Source organism: Alligator mississippiensis, chromosome 14 (genome assembly GCF_030867095.1).
Source record: "Alligator mississippiensis isolate rAllMis1 chromosome 14, rAllMis1, whole genome shotgun sequence".
Classification (NCBI taxonomy): domain Eukaryota; kingdom Metazoa; phylum Chordata; order Crocodylia; family Alligatoridae; genus Alligator; species Alligator mississippiensis.
This window is the reverse complement of record NC_081837.1, coordinates 28665722-28684842: the sequence shown is the minus strand read 5'-3', so window position 1 is coordinate 28684842 and position 19121 is coordinate 28665722. Positions and strand designations below refer to the sequence as shown.

At 47.4% G+C, this 19121-nt stretch overlaps 1 protein-coding gene across 11 annotated transcripts in view; it reads right to left on the bottom strand.

Moving 5' to 3' along the window:
• Positions 1-446: 446 nt before the first annotated feature.
• TSPOAP1 (TSPO associated protein 1) overlaps positions 447-19121 on the bottom strand; it is a 197076-nt gene continuing 178401 nt past the window's right edge. For 7 of the 11 annotated variants that reach the window (XM_059717357.1, XM_019486345.2, XM_019486341.2 and 4 more), the window contains 3 exons: positions 19039-19110; positions 17262-17390; positions 447-1873 (listed from right to left, as the gene is read on the bottom strand). In XM_059717357.1, the coding sequence (XP_059573340.1) occupies positions 1667-1873; positions 17262-17390; positions 19039-19110 (408 nt within the window). In that variant the 3' untranslated portion in view covers positions 447-1666. Of the gene's footprint in view, positions 1874-8477; positions 8544-17261; positions 17391-19038; positions 19111-19121 lie in introns of all 11 variants that reach the window. The other 4 variants (XM_059717356.1, XM_019486347.2, XM_019486348.2 and 1 more) reach the window with 4 other exon arrangements.

The window sequence follows — 19121 nt, the reverse complement described above, 5'->3', positions numbered from 1 at the left end:
AATTGCTCTCACTTCTATGCATGCATGGGATAGTGCCAAAACCATGGCAGCTCCAACCTGCAGCTCAATCCTGCTCCTACTGAAGTAAGTGGCAAAACACCTGCTGTGTCCAAGGGTATAGAATAACCTCTCGAGAGACAAAATACTTAAACCTTGAATTTGACAAACTGGGCTAAATTCTGCCCTTCTGCAGCCCTTTCAGCCTCTTCTTGTGGCATACAGGGCCATAAAGTGCCCACAGTAATTCCACGACAATGCCTGTCCTGCCCCTGAGAGAGGCCTAGTGGCATCTTAGCCCCTTACAACACGTTTCTAACTTAAGTTTCTAATGTTCCTCGGTTTGGGGGCTGTCATTCTGTTTTGGGAGTGTTAGTGCACCATGGCCTCTCATTCTGGATGGTGAGGAGACAATGTAGAATCTTTGAAAAAAAGCAATATTGAATGTGTGACTTTTGTAAGGAAAAGATGTATTTTTGTGAAAATAGACTTTATTATAATAAAATTTGATATTAAATAAAAACATACGGTATCACCAACACCCGTGGACATGGCCTTAGTTAGCATCATTCAAATACCAAACATAACTGTCTTTCTCAAAACAAATACCCCATTGAGACATGCAAAGAAATAAATATGGCCATAAAAGGATAGAAACCACATGGTACAAAACTCCTTGGCTTAGAAAGGGATGAATCCTTAATGCGAGGGACAGGTTACCTCATATGAAAACAGGAGCAAAATCCCTGGCAGGGCTCTGCTCCCAGCTCTGCTCTCCAAAAACTCAGTCAGGAACACACAATCATCGGAACATGTCAGTCAAATATTTAAATAAGCAAACAAAAAAGAAAAAAAATAAGGCGGAGTCCCCAGACAGCTATGATCAACATGCACCAACCACCTTCTGGAAGCCCTGGCTCTATGCAGAACTATGAATGTACCCCTTAATGCAAGAATAGCCTTGTGGGTATCGTCTCCTTTCTCCTTGGGGAACCCTTGCAATGAAGCACAACTGAGACAGAATGAGATGCTCCTAGGCACAGCTGAGTATTTACACCTTTTTCAGTACAAATGTCTCATTCATTCACCCAGAGACAACAAAGGGGATTCACAGGAAGAAAATTAAGTGCAAACAATCTTTTCAGGAAGTGGAGGGGTTGCCAATAGCCGCATCTGAACAGAATAGAGCAGTACCCGGGCACGTTATACAAAGGAATCCCAGTATTACAACTAAGGAGTAATTCCTAAGGGGCTGGGGCTTTATTGGGAGCAGCCATTTAGCTAAATTACAGCCAGTATATCACCTTTAGAATTAAAATATTTACAGGGAATGGCTGGCTATGCAGAGTCAGGACACACTACTGTGGAGGTAGCCATATCCCTAGTGCCCAGGCTCCTGTCCACACTGCTCTTCTACAGGAACATTGCTTGCGCCCAAGGTGCTGGTTTCACTGGACATGCAGCCCAGTAGCAACAGGGTTCTCTGTGAAGACCATGTGAATGAGGCCTAGGTTTATGGAGCCACTAGAAAGTTGTAAATAATTAAAGTCGACTGTTTTCCTTATGAAAATACTCTGTGGCAGGTCAGTTTATTGCAGAGGGTGTGTCCTGAATTTACAGTCCATGCCTGGTTCATGGACAGGTCTAAATAGTTCAGTAATATCCATTTTCAGTTCTTCTTACTGGACCCTAGTTTTCTGAAGAGCTGTTTTCCCTTGAAGAAGAAGCCTCTCTTTTTTTTAGTTTGAACAGGCAAAACACTGGATTCAGGAGTCTCAAACACTACTTGCTCTGGACTTGGGACACCAGTGACAGGGCAGGATGGCGGCACTTCAAAGGTGTTTGCTGACAGGTCACCAGGCCCATCTAAATTGAGCTAAACAGGAAAGAAAGACAACAAAAGAAATAGCTGAGTTCAGAGCTAAGCAGTGGCATCGTCCCCGCATATACAGCTTACCCAGCAAGACCACCACCAAAGCCCATCCCAGAGATAGTCCTCATTTCCAGCATAGATCAGTTATCCCGTACAAATTCAGCTTTAAAATATCCCTCAGACCTTGCATGAGATTGGGTATCCCCAGCCCTCTGTAAGTGCTGGGCTATGAAATGGAAGTGTGCTCTCTAAAACATAAGTGCTAAGTTTTGTCACTCCGCAAGTGAAAAGCGAGTTCATTGATTCATAGATGCTAGGGTTGGAAAGAACCTCAACAGATCATCGAGTCTGACCCCTGCCTAGGCAGCAAAGAGTGCTGGGGTCAGATGACCCCAGCCAGATGCCTATCCACCCTTCTCTTAAAGACCCCCAAGGTAGAGAAGAGCACCACCTCCTTTGGAAGGCCATTCCAAATTTTGGCCACCCTTATTGTGAAGAAGTTTTTCCTGATATTTACCATAAATCTGCTGTCAGTTTGTGGCCACTCTTCCTTATTATCCCAAGAGGTGCCCTGGTGAACAGAGCATCTCCGATCCCTTGCTGCATCCCCCTAATGCAGGCGGCCACAAGATCACCTCTCAGCCTTCTCTTGCAGAGGCTGAAGAGGTCCAGGTCCCTCAGTCTCTCCTCATAGGGCTTGTCCTGTAAGCCCCTAACCATATGCGTGTCCCTCCTCTGGACCCTTGTGAGTCTATCAACATCCTTCTTGAAGTATGGAGCCCAAAACTGGATGCAGTACTCCAACTGAGGTCTGACCAATGCTGCATAGAGGGGAAGTATCACCTCCTTGGATCTATTTGTCATGCATCTCCTGATGCATGGAAAGTGTGGTTAGCTTTGCAGATGATTTTGTCACACTGATGACTCACGTGCATCTTGGAATCCACTATGACTCTGAGATCCTTTTCCACTCTTGTGCTGCTGAGAGGGTCACTGCCCAGCCAGTAGGTGTGCTGGATATTTTTGTACCCTAGGTGCAGCATTCTGCACTTGTCTTTGTTGTACTGCATCCTACTGTGTACTGCCCACTTTTCTAACCTGTCCAGGTCTGCCTGCAATCATTCCCTACCCTCCGGAGTGTGCACTTCACCCCACACTTCAGTATCGTCTGCAAACTTGGGCAGAGTACACTTCATACCACCATCCAAGTCACTGATGAAGATAGTGAAGAGCACACGTCCAAGGACTGAACCCTGCAGGACCCCAATACCCCATCCTTCCAGGTCAACACCAACCCATCTACTATCACTCTCTGGGTGCAACCACTAAGCCAATTTGCCACCCACTGGACCGTGTAAACATCTATGTCACAGCCTCTTAATTTATTTATGAGAATGGGATGAGATACCATATCATAGGCCTTGCTAAAGTCCAAGAAAACAACATCCACCTCTACTCCTGCATCTAAGTATTTTGTGACCCTGTCATAAAACAAAACCGAATTGGTCAGGCATGATCTATCTGCTACAAATCCGTGCTGGTTTCTCTGCTGCATTATTTTTCCCGCTGGACTCCCACAAATATGATCCCTCATAATCTTTTCAAAGACCTTTCCAAGGATGGAGGTGAGACTGACTGGCCTATAATTACTCAGATCCTCCTTCCTCCCCTTCTTGAAAATGGGGACCACATTGGCCCTTTTCCAGTCCTCCAGGACCTGACCCAAGCACCATGAGCGGTCGAACAGCTGTGCCAGTGGCTCTGCTATGACATCGGCCAATTCTTTCAGTATCCTCACATGCAGCTGATCTGGGCCTGCTGACTTGAACACATCCAGTCCAAGTGACTCTGCACCAAGTCAACATCGACAGTTTATGGGCTGGTGTCCCTCTGATGCCCATCTAAGAACCCATTAGGAGACTTATTTTGACCCCTATTCAGAAATACTGAGGCAAAAAACTCATTGAATAGCTCAGCTTTGTCCGCCCTGTCTGTCACTAATGGCTCTTCCTTGTTCAGTAGGGGTCCTATGCTGCCCTGCACCTTCCTTGTACTCCCTATATACCTAAAAAAAGACTTTGTTGTCTTTAATTTGTGTTGCCAGCCTCAGCTCTGTAGTTGCTTTGGACTTTCTAACTGCCTCCCTGCAAGTGCGGGCCAAGTACGTATACTCCTCCTTGGTAGCTTCCCCCTGCTTCCAACCACCTATATGCCTTCTTTTTGCCCTTAGGCTCCCCTGGATTTTCATGTTTAGCCAAGGAAGTTTTTTGGCTCCTTTCCCCCTTTTCCCTTGTACTGGGATAGTCTCCCTCTGCATCCAAAGGATCGCTTCCTTTAGAAACGACCACCCTTCCTGGACTCCCATCTCGCCAATACTCTTATCCTGCAGTGCGTCATTGACTAGACCCCTGAGCACACTGAAGTTAGCCTTCCTAAGGTCAAGCACTTCCATCCTACTACTTATCTTACCCACCCTACACTGTACGGTGAGTTCGATCGATTGGTGGTCACTATCCCCAAGGTGACCACGAATCTGCAGCTCCCCTACCAGGTCCTCCCTCGTAGCCAACACTAAGTCCAGTAAGGCATTCCCCTAGTGGGACTGTATACCTCCTGTGTTAGATAAAGGTCCTGCATGCAGGTTAAGAACCTACATGAACAGTAGGATTTAGCTGACTGCTCCTCCCAGCAGATGTCAGGGTAGTTTAGGTCCCCCACGACAACCACGTCCCTAGACTGTACAGCCTTTGAGAACTGCCTCAAGACAACAGGAGAAAGGAATGCGGGTGAGGTGGTGGGAAGTGGGCTGACCATGCTGTGCCCTGAAGATACCCGATTAGGAATTTCTTGAGGTGGGTGTTGCTTGTCTCTATGCTGTAACACAATAGCAGGCCACTAGACCTTTCCCCAGCAGCTACAGTTCATCAGGGTGGATCAAACTGAAGCTCTGAACCTTTTCAGTCCCCCAGCACCAGCTGCCATTTGTCTCAACACTGGCTGAAATTAAGCATGGGAGGCAGGATATAACTTGATGGCTTAGTACTGAAGACAGGGAAGAGTTAATTTTGGAGTCCTCTCCAAGAGAGTTCAGCACAATGGACTAGGCCACTGGGCAAGACAGCAGAGCCCATAGTCACGATGAACACAGGGAGCAATTCTGCCTTGCCTTTTAAGAAAGATGAAGACTTTCACAGACAAGAAGACTATCACACTCTCTCAACCCTCTCTTAAAGAGGGAACACCACAACCCTTCATGGGAGAGTAGATATGAGACAATGTCAGAAGCACTTACTTGACTTAGGAGTCCAGATCTCATGCAGGAGACACTGGCTCCTCAGTGCCTATGGTACTCCTAAAAATGGAGTCTGTCTCACCCAGATGTTCCTGAAAATGCTATCCATGGTATCTTTTGATCCTTCTAGTGCCCTGCTGCCCCTCAGGAGGGGCTCAAATAGCTCACTCTATCCCACTGCCCCTTGGGGTTAGCCACAAACAGACTTTAGGGATGGGAGCAGGGATCTTGCAGGGCCCAGCTTCCTCTCAGCAGCAACCTAGCTACTGGTCAATTCCCAGCAGCTGCACTTTATCTTCTCTTCATTGTAATTGCTCCAGGCAGGGGTTCCAGCCAGACACTCCCTGCTGCCTGGCATAACATCCCTTACCTTCCCTGTCTGGGGTCATGAAGATTTTCAGGTTGGCCAGACTCTTTTCCACCCTAGTTGTTAATGCCCAGTGGAGCCTTTGACCCTACTCTGTCCTTTCTACATCACCTGTACTGATATTACAGATGGACCCAGGTATGTCCAGATATGAATGATGTCCTTCCAGCTGCACCCATCTAAACAAAAACACCTAAACAGCAGCCTGCCAGGCAGGAAGTGAGAGGGAATATGGATGGTGTGTGCACACTGGGAAGGCAGCAACAGAATGCTCTGCGCCTTGGCCGGTCTGAAAGTATCTTCCATTCAGGACAGTACTAATCTACACGGTTAGGTCCCAGTGAAGTCGGTAAGAGTTAAGCACTTGCTTAAGAGTTTTCTGGAATTGGGACTCAGAAAAAAATGGACAACAAAAAGTTCTCCATGGAAAAAGAATGAGTCGTTGATAGACAGCGCAATGCTCTGCTTGTGGAGGGCAACATCCAAAGGGCATAGATGTTGCATCAGGAAAGGAGCAGAAGAAATGTACTTCTAACGATCATGACAGTGTCATGCTAAATCTCAGTGTCTTTCGTGGATATGCCTTGCTACCAGAAGCCTGTTGGAAAGGCAGGCTGAGGCTGCTGCATAAAGCCAACCCTAGGAGCTGACACTGACCATCTGGTGACAGTACGGTCATTCATCTGGGTTCGTTTGTCTGACAGTCTTGAGATCAGTGTCCTGTGCCTAACAGCAGATGTTACCCCACTGCTGACCCTCTCTGTGTCACTCGGGAGCAAGTAACAGCAGGAAAGGCAGCTGCCCATGATCTCTTTTTCCCATTAGAGTTGTGTTCATCTCTGGCATGGTACAGATGCTTCATTTACTCTACTGATGAATGTATTTTAGGTAGAGGATGAGTTGAAACACTGTGTCTAGGGAGTCAGATCTCATAAACATCTTGTGTGACGGTGTGCAATACATAGAAAGAGACCATTATTCTGGAGAAGGGGTAAGAAAGATGAAATCAGCCTTCAGTATAAAGAGTTACCAAATCCTTCAGAGATTCATCTGGCTACTGATGCCAGATGCATGTTAACTCTCAAGTCCACATGGGTAATAGCTAAAGGCATAACACAACAGTTGCCTGCTATGGATAATACAACAGTTGCTTCACAATATCACAAATCACTCTGGTTTCAAAGCCAGAAGGGGCCATAATAAGCCTCTAGTCTGACCTCCTACATCGCATAGGTCAGAAAATATCACCCTGATATTCCTTCATCAAGCTCATAAACTCCATGTTGAGCTATCTGACACCAATTTAAAGGTATGTGATGGAGAATCCACCCCTTCCCCAAGTTCTAAATGTTAATTACTTCCACTTGACCTTCCTCCCCCGGAAAAAAAAAACCTGGCACCTTATTTTTATCTTAAATTTGTCTAACTTCATATTCCAACGACTGGATTCTATTCTGCTTTTATCTGCTAAATTAAACTTCCAAGGACTATGTCTTCCACGTAGGCATTTAGAGTGCCTATATACAAGCAGTGCGGCTGCTCCGATGCACTGTAATTACTCAAGTCTGCTGGAGTGTGATAATTATGGTGGTGAGGGCGCTCAGAAATGGTGGTGGGGGCGCTTTAAATAATGCTTGCTCAACAAGCCAGAGGGTTTGGTGTCCCCACCACCATTTTTCAGCGCAGGGGCACCAAACCCTCTGGGGGCACCAAACCCTCACAGGGTTTTCAGCACAGGGATGCTTATATGCAAGACGCTCTGGGTGCTTAATGAGAGGCTCTCGAAACCACTGTAATTAAAGACCCCTCCCAGAGCACATGTATAAACACCCTTAGAGATTATTCATTGTAATAGCAATAGTAATATACCCATTCAATTATCAAGTATCCAGTAGTTAAAAGGAAATGACTAGCTGTGCCCTATGTGATGACAAGTCCTTCTGAACCCAGCTCTAGTTAATGACAGACAAGCATGCACACACACACATTTATACAAGCATACACAGAAGTGCATGTACACATATACAACCACACCCATGCACCAGGCCCTCTAAATGATAGGGAGAGTGTGGAACCAGTTCACAGACTCAATGGAAAACTCTGTCCACTTCTCCAAGACAAGAAATGAAGACATATTACTGTCAAGATCTTGATAAAAACTGTTAATGTTGATAAAGCATGAGTCTTTGCTTTTCTCTCAGAATTCTTACTGTCATATTTTTTCTGAAATTTTAAATCAAAAGTTAAAAAATAGAAGTAAAATAATTCTCCTCCTCCTGCACAGAGCACTATCACAGACAAAAGCCCATTGTTCCCACCAGTGCTGTCATGCAGAACAATTATCCACATAAGTTGATTTTAGGGACTGACCACACCAACATTCTTTATTATTTAATAGGTTTAAGAGAGCACATTTAGACTTGTGTAAAAGGACCACCGTTAGGGAGAATGGGGTAAAATTAAGCAAAGGAATATAGGGAGTTATTAACCTACGGGATAGTGTTACAATGGCAAAGAAAAGAGCCATATTACATAGGACACTTACAGCTCTACTGGATACAGCCTTGTGAACTACTATGCAGAGAAGACGACCCTTGTCTCAGCTGGAGAGATAGGCCGATTGACAACGAAGGCCTTTGTTCTAACTTCTAACTATCCTGCAATCATTATCACAGTCCCCAAAACCACCAGATAATTATTCCAAACAATTGCATTCTGCACTGCAAGCATATCATAGCTTCTAGGTAGCACACAACCACTTTGGAAGGAAATAGTTTGCCACTGGGCTATTTCAAGCTGGACTTGCTAACACAGCCCACTGTAGCCAGCCCTCGTACAGCAGAGGAAGGAGCAAACTATGGCTGCAAAGCTCTAGGGCTGCAAAGCACTCTTAAGGCATTGGGCTGGGGTGGGGTGGGGGTGGAAATCAAGAAGATCTTCTCACATACACTTACATGGTTGTTCTCTCTATGTATCATTCATATCTATCACTGGACTCTTCTCTTCCTCATTCTCTGAAGAATATAACCGCCATGGTTGCATAATAAGGGGGCAGAAATAAATACATGAAATCAATTAGAATGGAACACTTTCTAAAGATACTTTACAAAAAAAGTTGTGCTTTACTGATGCAAAATACACACATTATAGCAGCTGCCTTACAACAACTATAATTAAGCGTATTGTGAGATCTTCACTGGCACACCCTGTTTTCACAGGCTAGTTCCCTTTTCAGGCTGAAATGGTCACTACTTACTCCAAGTCCAGAAGTGGCCTATGCTTGACAGTTCATCTCATTCAGTTACTGGAGTGTTAAAAAGACACATGTCCCCAACATTTTAAGAACTATTTATTCACCAGTAAGTCAAATAATCCATCCTTCTTCCTCTTTGTGTGTAAATTAGCCTTATATGTGATCAGGTCTTCCCGTTAGATTGTGGGGAAAAGTGTAAATCCAAAAGTTACAAGCAACTGAAAGTTCAGTGGTGAGCATGCTCAGTGAGCTTCTGCCATGATCTGAGCTAAGATTCCAGCTTTGCTGTGGAATCACAGTACCTACTGACCCTGCTCAGGCTGCAAGAGGTCTCAGAAGCTGCAGCTGGAAAATGAAACAGAAGTAGTATCTTAGCACTCCGTTTTTCGTGATTCAAATGATGCTTCTCCAGCTGTTACCCCTCTATCGGTGTCTTCTCAGATGTTTTGTAGGTGATTTGCCAACCCAGCCCTGCAGAAAAGTGTCCCCTACCAAGCAACTTGGTTTTTCCTGTCAACCTACCAGGCTCATTGGCCGTGTCTTGCCTAGGCAAACAGACTGTGCTTGAAAACATATAACTTGAACTAATTTTAACTAACAAGATCCTGAACATCACAGTAGGCCTACAAAAAAGTGTTCACTGATTAAGGTCAACCCAAGGCTTCCCTCATGTATAGCAGCATTGATGTCAATGGAGTTTACCAAGGACTGGGCCCAGAGACTATGTGCAATGTATGCAGACTATTGCTTTTAAGTCTTCATGTCTGCATTCTCTGGCTTTCAATGCTTACAGATTCAAACTTGATAGCTAGACAGAAGGAGCTGAATGGGTGCTTGTATTTGGCAGCATGAGAATACATATTGTTCCAAGGCACAGAGAAATACATATTGTTCTATTTTCTCCTGATAGTTTAGGTGAGACTGTAGAGACATTCACTGCCAGGAGCCTCCCAGCAGGGTCAAACAGACTATCAGGAAGTGGGAGCACTGGTGTTGCAGGTCTGTGTTTAATGAAAGGCACATACTCTACAGAAACAGTGAGAAAGGAACATTAGGGTCATGAGACTAATCCACAACAGCCCAGCAATTCACAGCCAATGCTTTTCCCCCCCACAGGAGGCAGCGAACTCTGCGGGCATTAATCCTTCAAGGCCTCCAGTCAGATTCACGTGGAGAGTCCTCTCTCCTCACTAGTAACCTGGCAAGCAGAGATACCTAAACCTTTGTAGTCCACCTTCTCAGACAGTCTCTCCCAGGTAAAGTTACCATCACAAGCCTGAGACCTCCTTGAACAAGCCAGGAAGTTACACTCTCAGCAGCCTCAGAGCTCACATTCTTAAACTACAGAGCTCCAAACTGTTGTTATATGGGAATCAGTGGCAGATCAAAAAGGACTGAGGCACAGTCTCCTGGCTCCCTTTCTGTAATCAGTGAACACCTCGTGCTTATCTACAAATCTACAAAATAGGTACCAAAAGTCTAACACTACCAAAGCATGAACTCTTCAAGTAAGAACCAGGGAATAAGTGGTGGGGTATGTAGTAGTGGATGGCAACTTGGGCTGTAGTGACCACAAGATGATTGAGTTCAAGATCCTGAAGAAAGGAAGGATGGAAAGCAGCAGAGCATAGACCCTGGGCTTCAGAAAAGCAGACTTCGACTTGCTCAAGGAACTCATGGGCAGGATCCCCTAGGAAGCCAGTCAGAGTGGGGAAAAAGGAGTACAGGAGAGCTGGCTGTATTTGAAAGAAGCCTTATTGAGAGTGTAGGAACAAACCATCTTGATGTGCAGAAAGACGAACAAGTATGGCAGAAGACCAGCTTGGTTTAGCAGGGCACTCTTCAGTAAACTAAGTCACAAAAGGGAAGTTTATAGGAAGTGGAAACTTGGACAAATAAATAAGGAGGAGTATAAGAGCATTGCTCAGGCACGCAGGGATGAAGTCAGGAAGGCCAAAGTGTAATTGGAGTTGCAGCTAGCAAGGGAGATAATGGGTAACAAGAAGGGTACAAGTACGGGTACAAGTCTGCTGGTAGCAAGAGAAGGATCAGGGAAAGTGTGGATCCCTTACTGAATGAGGGAGGCAACCTTGTGATACAGGATCCAGAAAAGGCTGAAGTGCTCAATACCTTCTTTGCCTCAGTTCACAGGCAAGGTCAGCTCCCAGACTACTGCACTAGGCAGCACAGTTTGGGGAGGAGGTGAGCAGTGGGGTGAAAGAACAGTTTAGGGACTATTTAGAAAAGCTGGACGTGTACAAGTCAATGGGGCCGGATGGGACACACTCAAGGATGCTGAGGGACCTGGCTGACGTGATTGCAGAGCCACTGGCCATCATCTTTGAAAACTCACGGTGATCAGGAGAGGTCCCAGATGATCTGAAAAGGGTAAACATAGTGCCCATATTTAGGAAACGGAAAAAGAAGGATCCAGGGAACTACAGACCAGTCAGCCTCACCTCAGTCCCTGAAGAAGTCTGAAGAAGATCTTCAAGGAATCCATTTCTAAGCATGTGGAGGAGGAGATGGAGATGATTAGGAACAGTCAGCATGGATTCACCACAGGTAAGTCATGTCTGACCAACCTGACTGCCTTCTATGATGAGGTGACTGGCTCAGTGGATGGGGGGAGACCAGTGGATGTGATATACCTTAATTTTAGCAAGGCTTTTGATAGACAGACAGACTCCCACAACATTCCTGCAGGCAAACTAAGGAAGTACGGGCTGGATGAATGTAAGGTGGACAGAAAACTGGCTGGAGCACTGGGCTCAGAGAGTAGTAATCAACGACTCAATGTCTAGTTGGCAGCCGGTATCAAGCGGAGTGCTCCAGGGGACAGTCCTGAGGCTGGTTCTGTTCAAAGTCTTCATCAGCAACCTGGAAGTTGGCATGGAATGCACCCTCAACAAGTCTGCATGCAGATGATACCAAGCTGGGGGGAGTAGTAGATATGTTGGAGGGTAGGGCTAGGATTCAGAGACCTAGAAAAATTGGAGTACAGTGCCAAAAGAAATCTCATGAGGTTCAACAAGGACAAGTGCAAAGTCCTGCACTTAGGATGGAATAATCCCATGCATCAGTACAGGCTGGGGACTGACTGGCTGGGCAGCAGCTCTGCAGAAAAGAACCTGGGGTTACAGTGGACAATAAGCTGAACATGAGCCAATGCTGTGCCCTTGCTGCAAAGAACAGCATACTGGGCTGCATTAGTAGATGTGTTGCTAGCAGGTCAAGGGAAGTGATTATTCCTCTCTACCTAGCACTGGTGAGGCCACATCTGCAGCACTGTATTAACTTTTGGGGCCCCCACTACAGGAACGATATGGACAAATTGGATAGAGTCCAGTGGAGGGCAACAAAAATGGATAGGGGGCTGGGGCACATGACTTATGAGGAAAAACTGAGGGAACTGGGCTTATTTAGTCTAGAGAAGAAGAGATGGTAGGATTTAATAGCATCCTTCAACTACCTGAAGGGGGGTTTGAAAGAGAATGGAGCTAGACTGTCCTTAATGATGGCAGATGACAGAACAAGGAGCAATGGTCTCAAGTTACATCAAAGAAAGTTTACGTTACATATTAGGAAAAATTCTCTCACTAGGAGAGCAGTAAAACACTGGAACAGGTTACCCAGAGAGGTGGTAGAATCTCCATCCTTGGAGATTTTTAAGACCCAGCTAGACAAAGCTTTGGCTGGGGTGATCTAGCTGGGGATGGTCCTGCTTTGAGCAGGGGGTTGGACTAGATGACCTCTCAAGGTTTATTCCAACCCTAATTTTCTATGATTCTATGTCTTTGTACACAGGGCCTAGCAAAACAGAGCCTGAACAGGACTGCCAGATGCTACAACATTATGGAAAGCATGGAACAGCATAGAATATTGATGTAGCTTTGCAAGCACGTCAAATTTAGATAAAGAATCTGGAGTGATGTCACTGGGGAACAGATGCAGTGGTAAATACGTCTTAAAAGAGTGACATCACTCGCATTTGGAAAATCATACATCTACACATCTGGATGGCAAAGGCAGAATCACAAGGGAAGTTCATTAGGGCTCTGTGAAGCTTCAGTCCCTGATTCGATTAGGTGGAGATTCGGTGGCCAAATCTCCAAATCCGAATCAAATCAGAAGATGCTTTAATCTCTCCGAATCGATTCAGAGAGATTTGGACATATACACAGATTTAAATATTTTTTCTACATACCTCTAGGTACCAGGAGGGTCATGAGTGCTATGATGCTGGGGTGCATGGAGTGTCCCACAGGAGTGCAGGGGGCTCCCCAGCATACTTGGCAGCAGACCCGGAAGTGGACCAGAAGCAGCTTGCCAACTGGTGCCTCCTGGGTCTGGGGCAGACGCCCAGGTCCCCCCATGGCTGATCGCCAAGCCAGGGGGGTGTGGGGGGCCCCCCCATGCATGCTCCCTGGCAGACCCAGAAGTGGACCGGAAGTACTTCCAGTCCACTTCTGGCTTCACTGCCCAGCATGTGAAGGCCCCCCTCCCCGCACTTCTGTGGCATGCTCCATGTGCCAGAGCATCGCAGTGTTCACAAGCCATGCTGGTACCTCGAGGTAGGTAGACACAGCTTTAAATATTATTTCTATGTCCGAATTGCTAATTCTCCAAATCAGCATCAAATCTTCAGATTCGGATTCGCCCAAATCGAATCAGGGACAGTGATCTGAATCAACTAATTGAATCACTGTCCTTGATTCGGGCTGAATCCGAATAGATTAGGGCCTGCTTCGCACACCCCTAATGTCCATATATATCAGAGAAATGCTGAGTCAGGAATACATGCTATGCTGGCTCAAGGAGAATTAGATCCATGTCCATGTGCTGCAGGAAGTAGAGGTGCATTGATACATTGATCTGATATTGAATCAGTACCAATATAAATCAAATTGATTGCATCGGAAATCGGCCTGATGTGGCCAATAATTTGGCAGATAAATGCCCATGCATGTGCGCAGCGACAGTGCAGCACGTACGTAGTAAGGAGCACAGCCTGACAGCTTGGAGAGCTGCGTGCAGCTGGTAAGTCTGTTGTGGTGGAAGCAGGAGGGAGGGATGGGATGGCGGGGGGGGGGGGGCAGATCAATGCCCCCCACAGTAAGGGAGGGAGTGGGGCTGGGGCAGGCACTACCCAGCTGGGGCAGGGTGGGCTGTGGGACAGAGCCACGGCCAGTCCAGGGGGATGGGGTGGGGGGTGGCTCCTGCCTCTCCGCACACCCCAAAAGGGCATGGGGGGGGTGCCCATGGATCTTTGCAGGGGGGGCAGGAGGGGCTGCAGCTGCGGGCTGGGGCCAGGGCTGTGCCGGATTCTTCCCAGAACATGGGGGCTGCGCTCCCAGCACATGGAGGCTGCACTCAGGGTGGGTGGCGGTGGCACATGGGGTGGGGGATGACAACTACTATGGGGGGCTACAGCAAAATTTGGGGTGGCTGCACCCCTCCCCTCTGTATCCCCACTCTCAGTGCGACTGCCACCTGCCCTGAGCACAGCCCAGGCCCAACCCCACCCCATGTGCTGGAAAAAGCCCAGTGCAGCCCCGACCCCAGCCCACAGCTGCAGCCCTCACCTGCCCCTCCACGCACATCTGGCAGCACATGCCCCCCCATGCCCTCCAGCAGTGCGTGCAGCAGTAGGAGCCACCCCCGCTCACAGCCCCTTGGCAAGCCGTGGCTCCTTTTTAGACTCAAGGCACCTCTCCTTAGATCCAAGGAACCCCTTGAAAAATACCACCTCTTATTTTTTACTAATTTTTTGACTAAAGAAAAATAATAAAGCAATTCTTCTGTTGCAAAGAACTCAGAAAGACTACAACAGGTCAGAATGGATTCCTATTTAAAATCTCTGAGTTTATCCTGTGAATCATGTTTGCACACTTAGCAGTGCTAACATTGTATGCCTCTCCCCCACACCCGTGGAAGGATCTCAAGGCACTCCAAGGTGCAGTGGCACCCTGGTTGAGAATCATTGATATATGGGAAAGACATGCTCAGAGAGACATGAAATTCTGTTAGCCATGAAATCCTGCTACTATAAAAATCGCCCACAACTGAAGCTTTCCAAGAACACTGCATTCACAGTTGAGGACTCTTTGCTTCACCAAACAGTCTCAGAGGTGCGTCCAGATAAGCGTGTATACATGGTATGCAGCACTGCAGACCTGTCTGCAGCAGCGCACACCACACATGCAGGGATTCCTTGTGCTCCTAATTTGCTGGGAGATCCCAGGATCAAAAAAACCCGCACGTAAAAAAAGCAAGACCGTGCACGTGGTGACAGCACATGCTGCCCAAAACCAGAGCCGGGCCAGCTAGAGCCACATTCCAGTTGCCGGCCAGGCTCGTTGCTGCAGAATCACCATGGCCGCAGCTCCCAGAGGCCCCCAGGACCCCAGGTAAGGCTGGCCTCAGCCTCCCCTGCCTCACATGGGGCAATGTAACACGCACCAGAGCGCACATGCAGCAAAAATGTTATGACCAATGATCCAGCTAGATGGGACGATTGGACCTGTATAAGCAAAGCTATGAATTCAAACTGCTACAGTCAGGCAGGTATAAACCTCCCTTGAGTACACTCCCATTCCAAGAAGAGGGGCTCTTTGGAGTTTAGCTTGAGGGGCATGAGGAACATTTTGGAAGGAACAAAAAAAAAAGTGCTCTTATTCCAGAAAAGGAGCCCACACAGGGAGTTAAACTGATATGACTATTATGCTTTAGCTAATGCAGTATAACTGCAGGCATAACTAGTGCAATTCTTCAGTGTAGGCAAGACTTCAGAGTCCAGAACAAAGGGATCCAATATCAGCAACTGTTCAGCTTCAGAGGCTCAGATTTTGGCTGGGACTGGAACACAAGACAGAAGCTGACGCAACTACCCAACCTTAATTTGAAATGATACATAAATCAGGCTCATCAACATCCCTCTGCTTTTTTTGGAGTCAAGGCAGGAGAGCAGACACTGTGCTGTAGAACTTGGAGTCATCAGGAGCAAGGAGTTGGAGAAACAGCTGGAGAAGGAGATGGAGAAAGAGGGTTCTGAGAAAGATAAGGCTGTGTTTGAAGGCAGAAGCAAACAAGTTAGTTGAGAGCAGGTAGCTGAGGGTGAGAGATGAAGGATTAAAGGGAGTGGGGAGGTCTGGAGTTGGGAGAGAGGGTGCAGGAAAAATCAGAAGGCAGAAAAGCCAAGAAAGACCGAGTTGAGCCAATACCAGTAGTTAGAGCATCTTTCATGAAGCCTGCCGTGACCTCAGCCTCAATTCCAATCCAGGACTGCTGCACAATGCTGTACACGATTCTCTGTCCAGCCCCGTGCAGAGATGGATTGACTATGCCTAATCATCCTAGACAAATGCTTATCCAGATTCTTCTTGAAAACCTCCAAGCAAGGAACTCCATGCATACTTGAAGCAGCCCATTCTATTGTCCCACTGTTCTTACAATTAGGACATTTTTCCTGAGATTTGAGCTAAATCTGCTCTGGGGCCATTTAACACGTGTTTTCACATCCTGCCCTTCACAGTAAGGGAGAGCAATTTTTCTCCATCCTATTTACGGCAGCCTTTCAAATATTGAAATTTGCTATCATGTCTCCTCTTAACCTCTTTTTGTTCAAGATAAACATACCCAATTCCTTCAGCCTTTCCTCTTATGGTTTGCATTCCAGCTGCTTTAGCACCTCTGTTTCTTGCTTCTGAATCCTCCCCAGTTTCTCTACATCTCCTCTTATGTAGTGCCCAAAACTGGACATAGTACTCCAGCTGCTGAGCGAAATGCTATCATCTCCTGTATCTTGCATACAATACTGCTGTTAAACGATTCCAAACTGCACTTACAACTTTGCAATTCTGTAACACTGTCAATAAGAGATGTAGTAGTAATTTCCCACAGGAGAATTTAAAGAACAGAGCAGTCAAGTGGGGACCTAGAGGCAAATTAGGCACTGACCTCCATTGTCTTTAGTGGTATGGCTCGAAGGACAGTCGGCACAGAATGAGGCCTCCCCAGGTAAGAGCTGAGTGGTTATTCCAGGAGGCAATAGAGGTAACAAGTGTCCTACAATTTTTCTCTAGAGTTTGTTTGACCATTGGGTACGGGGGAGGGGAAAGGGGTGGCTGATGCTGTGAGTTTCCTTTGTTTATGGGTTGCTTTCATGGCCTTAATGCCCTTTCCATAGTGGTGGTATTTTGGAAATCCTCAGGGTTCAGATGATTGGATGTATTGCACTTATCCCAGTGCAGGGCAGGAGTAAGTTGCCAAAGCATTTTCTTGCTTGATGGCTCTTTTCACCCACCAAATAAACCTGTAAGGAGTTGTCTTCCTATTTTCCTCCAAACATTTTAGCTGGCCTCTGTGTAAAGCTTATGAAATAAGACTGCATGACATAGTGTGAGCTCTATGCCATACTCACCAGTATGGCAGGTTCACAGCTTAGCTCTTGCCCTGGCCAGCTGCCCTGTCACCTTACCTGACTCTCGACACTCACTGCACAGGCATCTTTATCCTTTGAATGAAGTCCCTCAGAAACTCCTCCATCCAGAGACACAGCTTCCAGGAAATTAGAAGGGACAAGGCCTCTCTGTCTGTTTAACTCTCCCTGAAAGGTCAACACAGCAGTTCTCAGATACATCGGTAAGAACAACTGGCTTGATAAATAAGCAGACACCTCTGGCATGGGGCTAGGCAAGTGATAGTCATCAGGGCCATACAAAAGTGGCCTGATCCACATTTGTGCTGGAAACAGTGGGCGCATCCCCACAAGTAGGAACATGCGCTTCCCCAGGGACAAGTAGCAGTGGCACACCTTGTATGCTGGTACTTGTCCCTGGGGAATGCCAGTGCCACACACGCTCTGGTATCCTGGGGAGTTCCAGGAGCTGCACCCATGGTGCTCCTGCAGCAAAGAGCCTGGCTGGGAGCTTGAGCTTGGCTCCAGCTGGCTAGGCTCCAGTTTTGGGAGACACGCACTGACACCACATGCACCACCCTGGTTTTTTTCGGCATTGGTTTTTTTGACCCCGAGATCTCTCAGGGTCAAAAAAATGCCCTGTGTTGCAAAGTAGCAGTGCAGGGAATGCCCACATGTGCAGCATGTATGCCACAGATGGGTCCATGGTGCTGGATACTGCATTTCCACACTTGTCTGGACATGCCCAGTGGGAGTAAATTTGCCGATATTCATCCTGATTTTTGCCCCACAGGCCATAACTGAAAAACAACCCCAAGGAGGAGGGGCTGGAATCTTCAGTTCTCTCACTTTCTAGAACAGGACTCTAACCACGAGATCCCAGTCCAGACTTCTGCTAGCCCTCTTCCAAACTCTTAACTCCAGAAGTCACGGGCTTTTACTAGAAACAGTTTCATCACTCATGCTTGTCTGGGGCCAGCACACAAAGATATGACCTGCTGGGCGAAAGCACAGCCCATTGAGCATGCTTAGGAATAGGGGTGCACCAATTAAGATTTTCTTGGCCAATACCAATAGCCGATTATTAACCAGCCATATTGGCTGATACGGATCCAATAACCTATTTACAGGAATGCAGCTGGGCAGCGTAGAGAGCAGCTCCCTGCAGGGCAAGGGCCATGAGGGAGGGAAGAGGTGTGGAGGGGGGCAGATCAAGGCCCCCATAATGAGGGAGGGTGTGGGGCAGGGGCTGGGGGGGCTGCCTAGCCAGGGCAGTGAATGGGACATAGGGCCAGGGTGGAGAGAAGGCCAGAGCCAAGGGCAGCTCATCCAGTGGATCAGCATCCTGGTGCTTAAAAATGGTGGCAGGGGCACTTGAACTAAAGTTTGTTAAATGAGCTTTAGTTCAGAGCGGCCACCACCAGTGTTACATGCAGGGACATTTTATAACCAAAGCAGAGCCAAGTGGGGTGAGGGCGGCTGCAGGCTCAGGCCTTCCACTATGCTGCCTTTCCCCTGGGGACCCTGCATCAGCCATGCGTCTCTTGCCTGCCCAGCAGCAGGAGGCACAACTCGCCACACCCACTGCTGCCAGGCAGGCAGGGGGCACACAGACAGTGCAGGGCCCCTGGGGCAAAGGCAACAGAGCGGAGAGCCCCAAGCCCACAGCAAGCAGCCTGCATCCACCCCATGCAAAAATCTAGGGGGGAGGAGGGGTACATGCCCACTCCATGCCTCTACCAGGGGGTGCACACAGGAGCAAGGAGCCACCTCCTCCCCACCCTGATGAGCTGCCCACAGCTCCATCCTGCTTCCTGTCTCCTTAGCAAGTACTTACATAATAGAAACCGTCATCATCCATGGATCCAAACACCGTGATAATATCCCCGGCACTAAATGTCAGCTCAGCCTGGAAGGAAG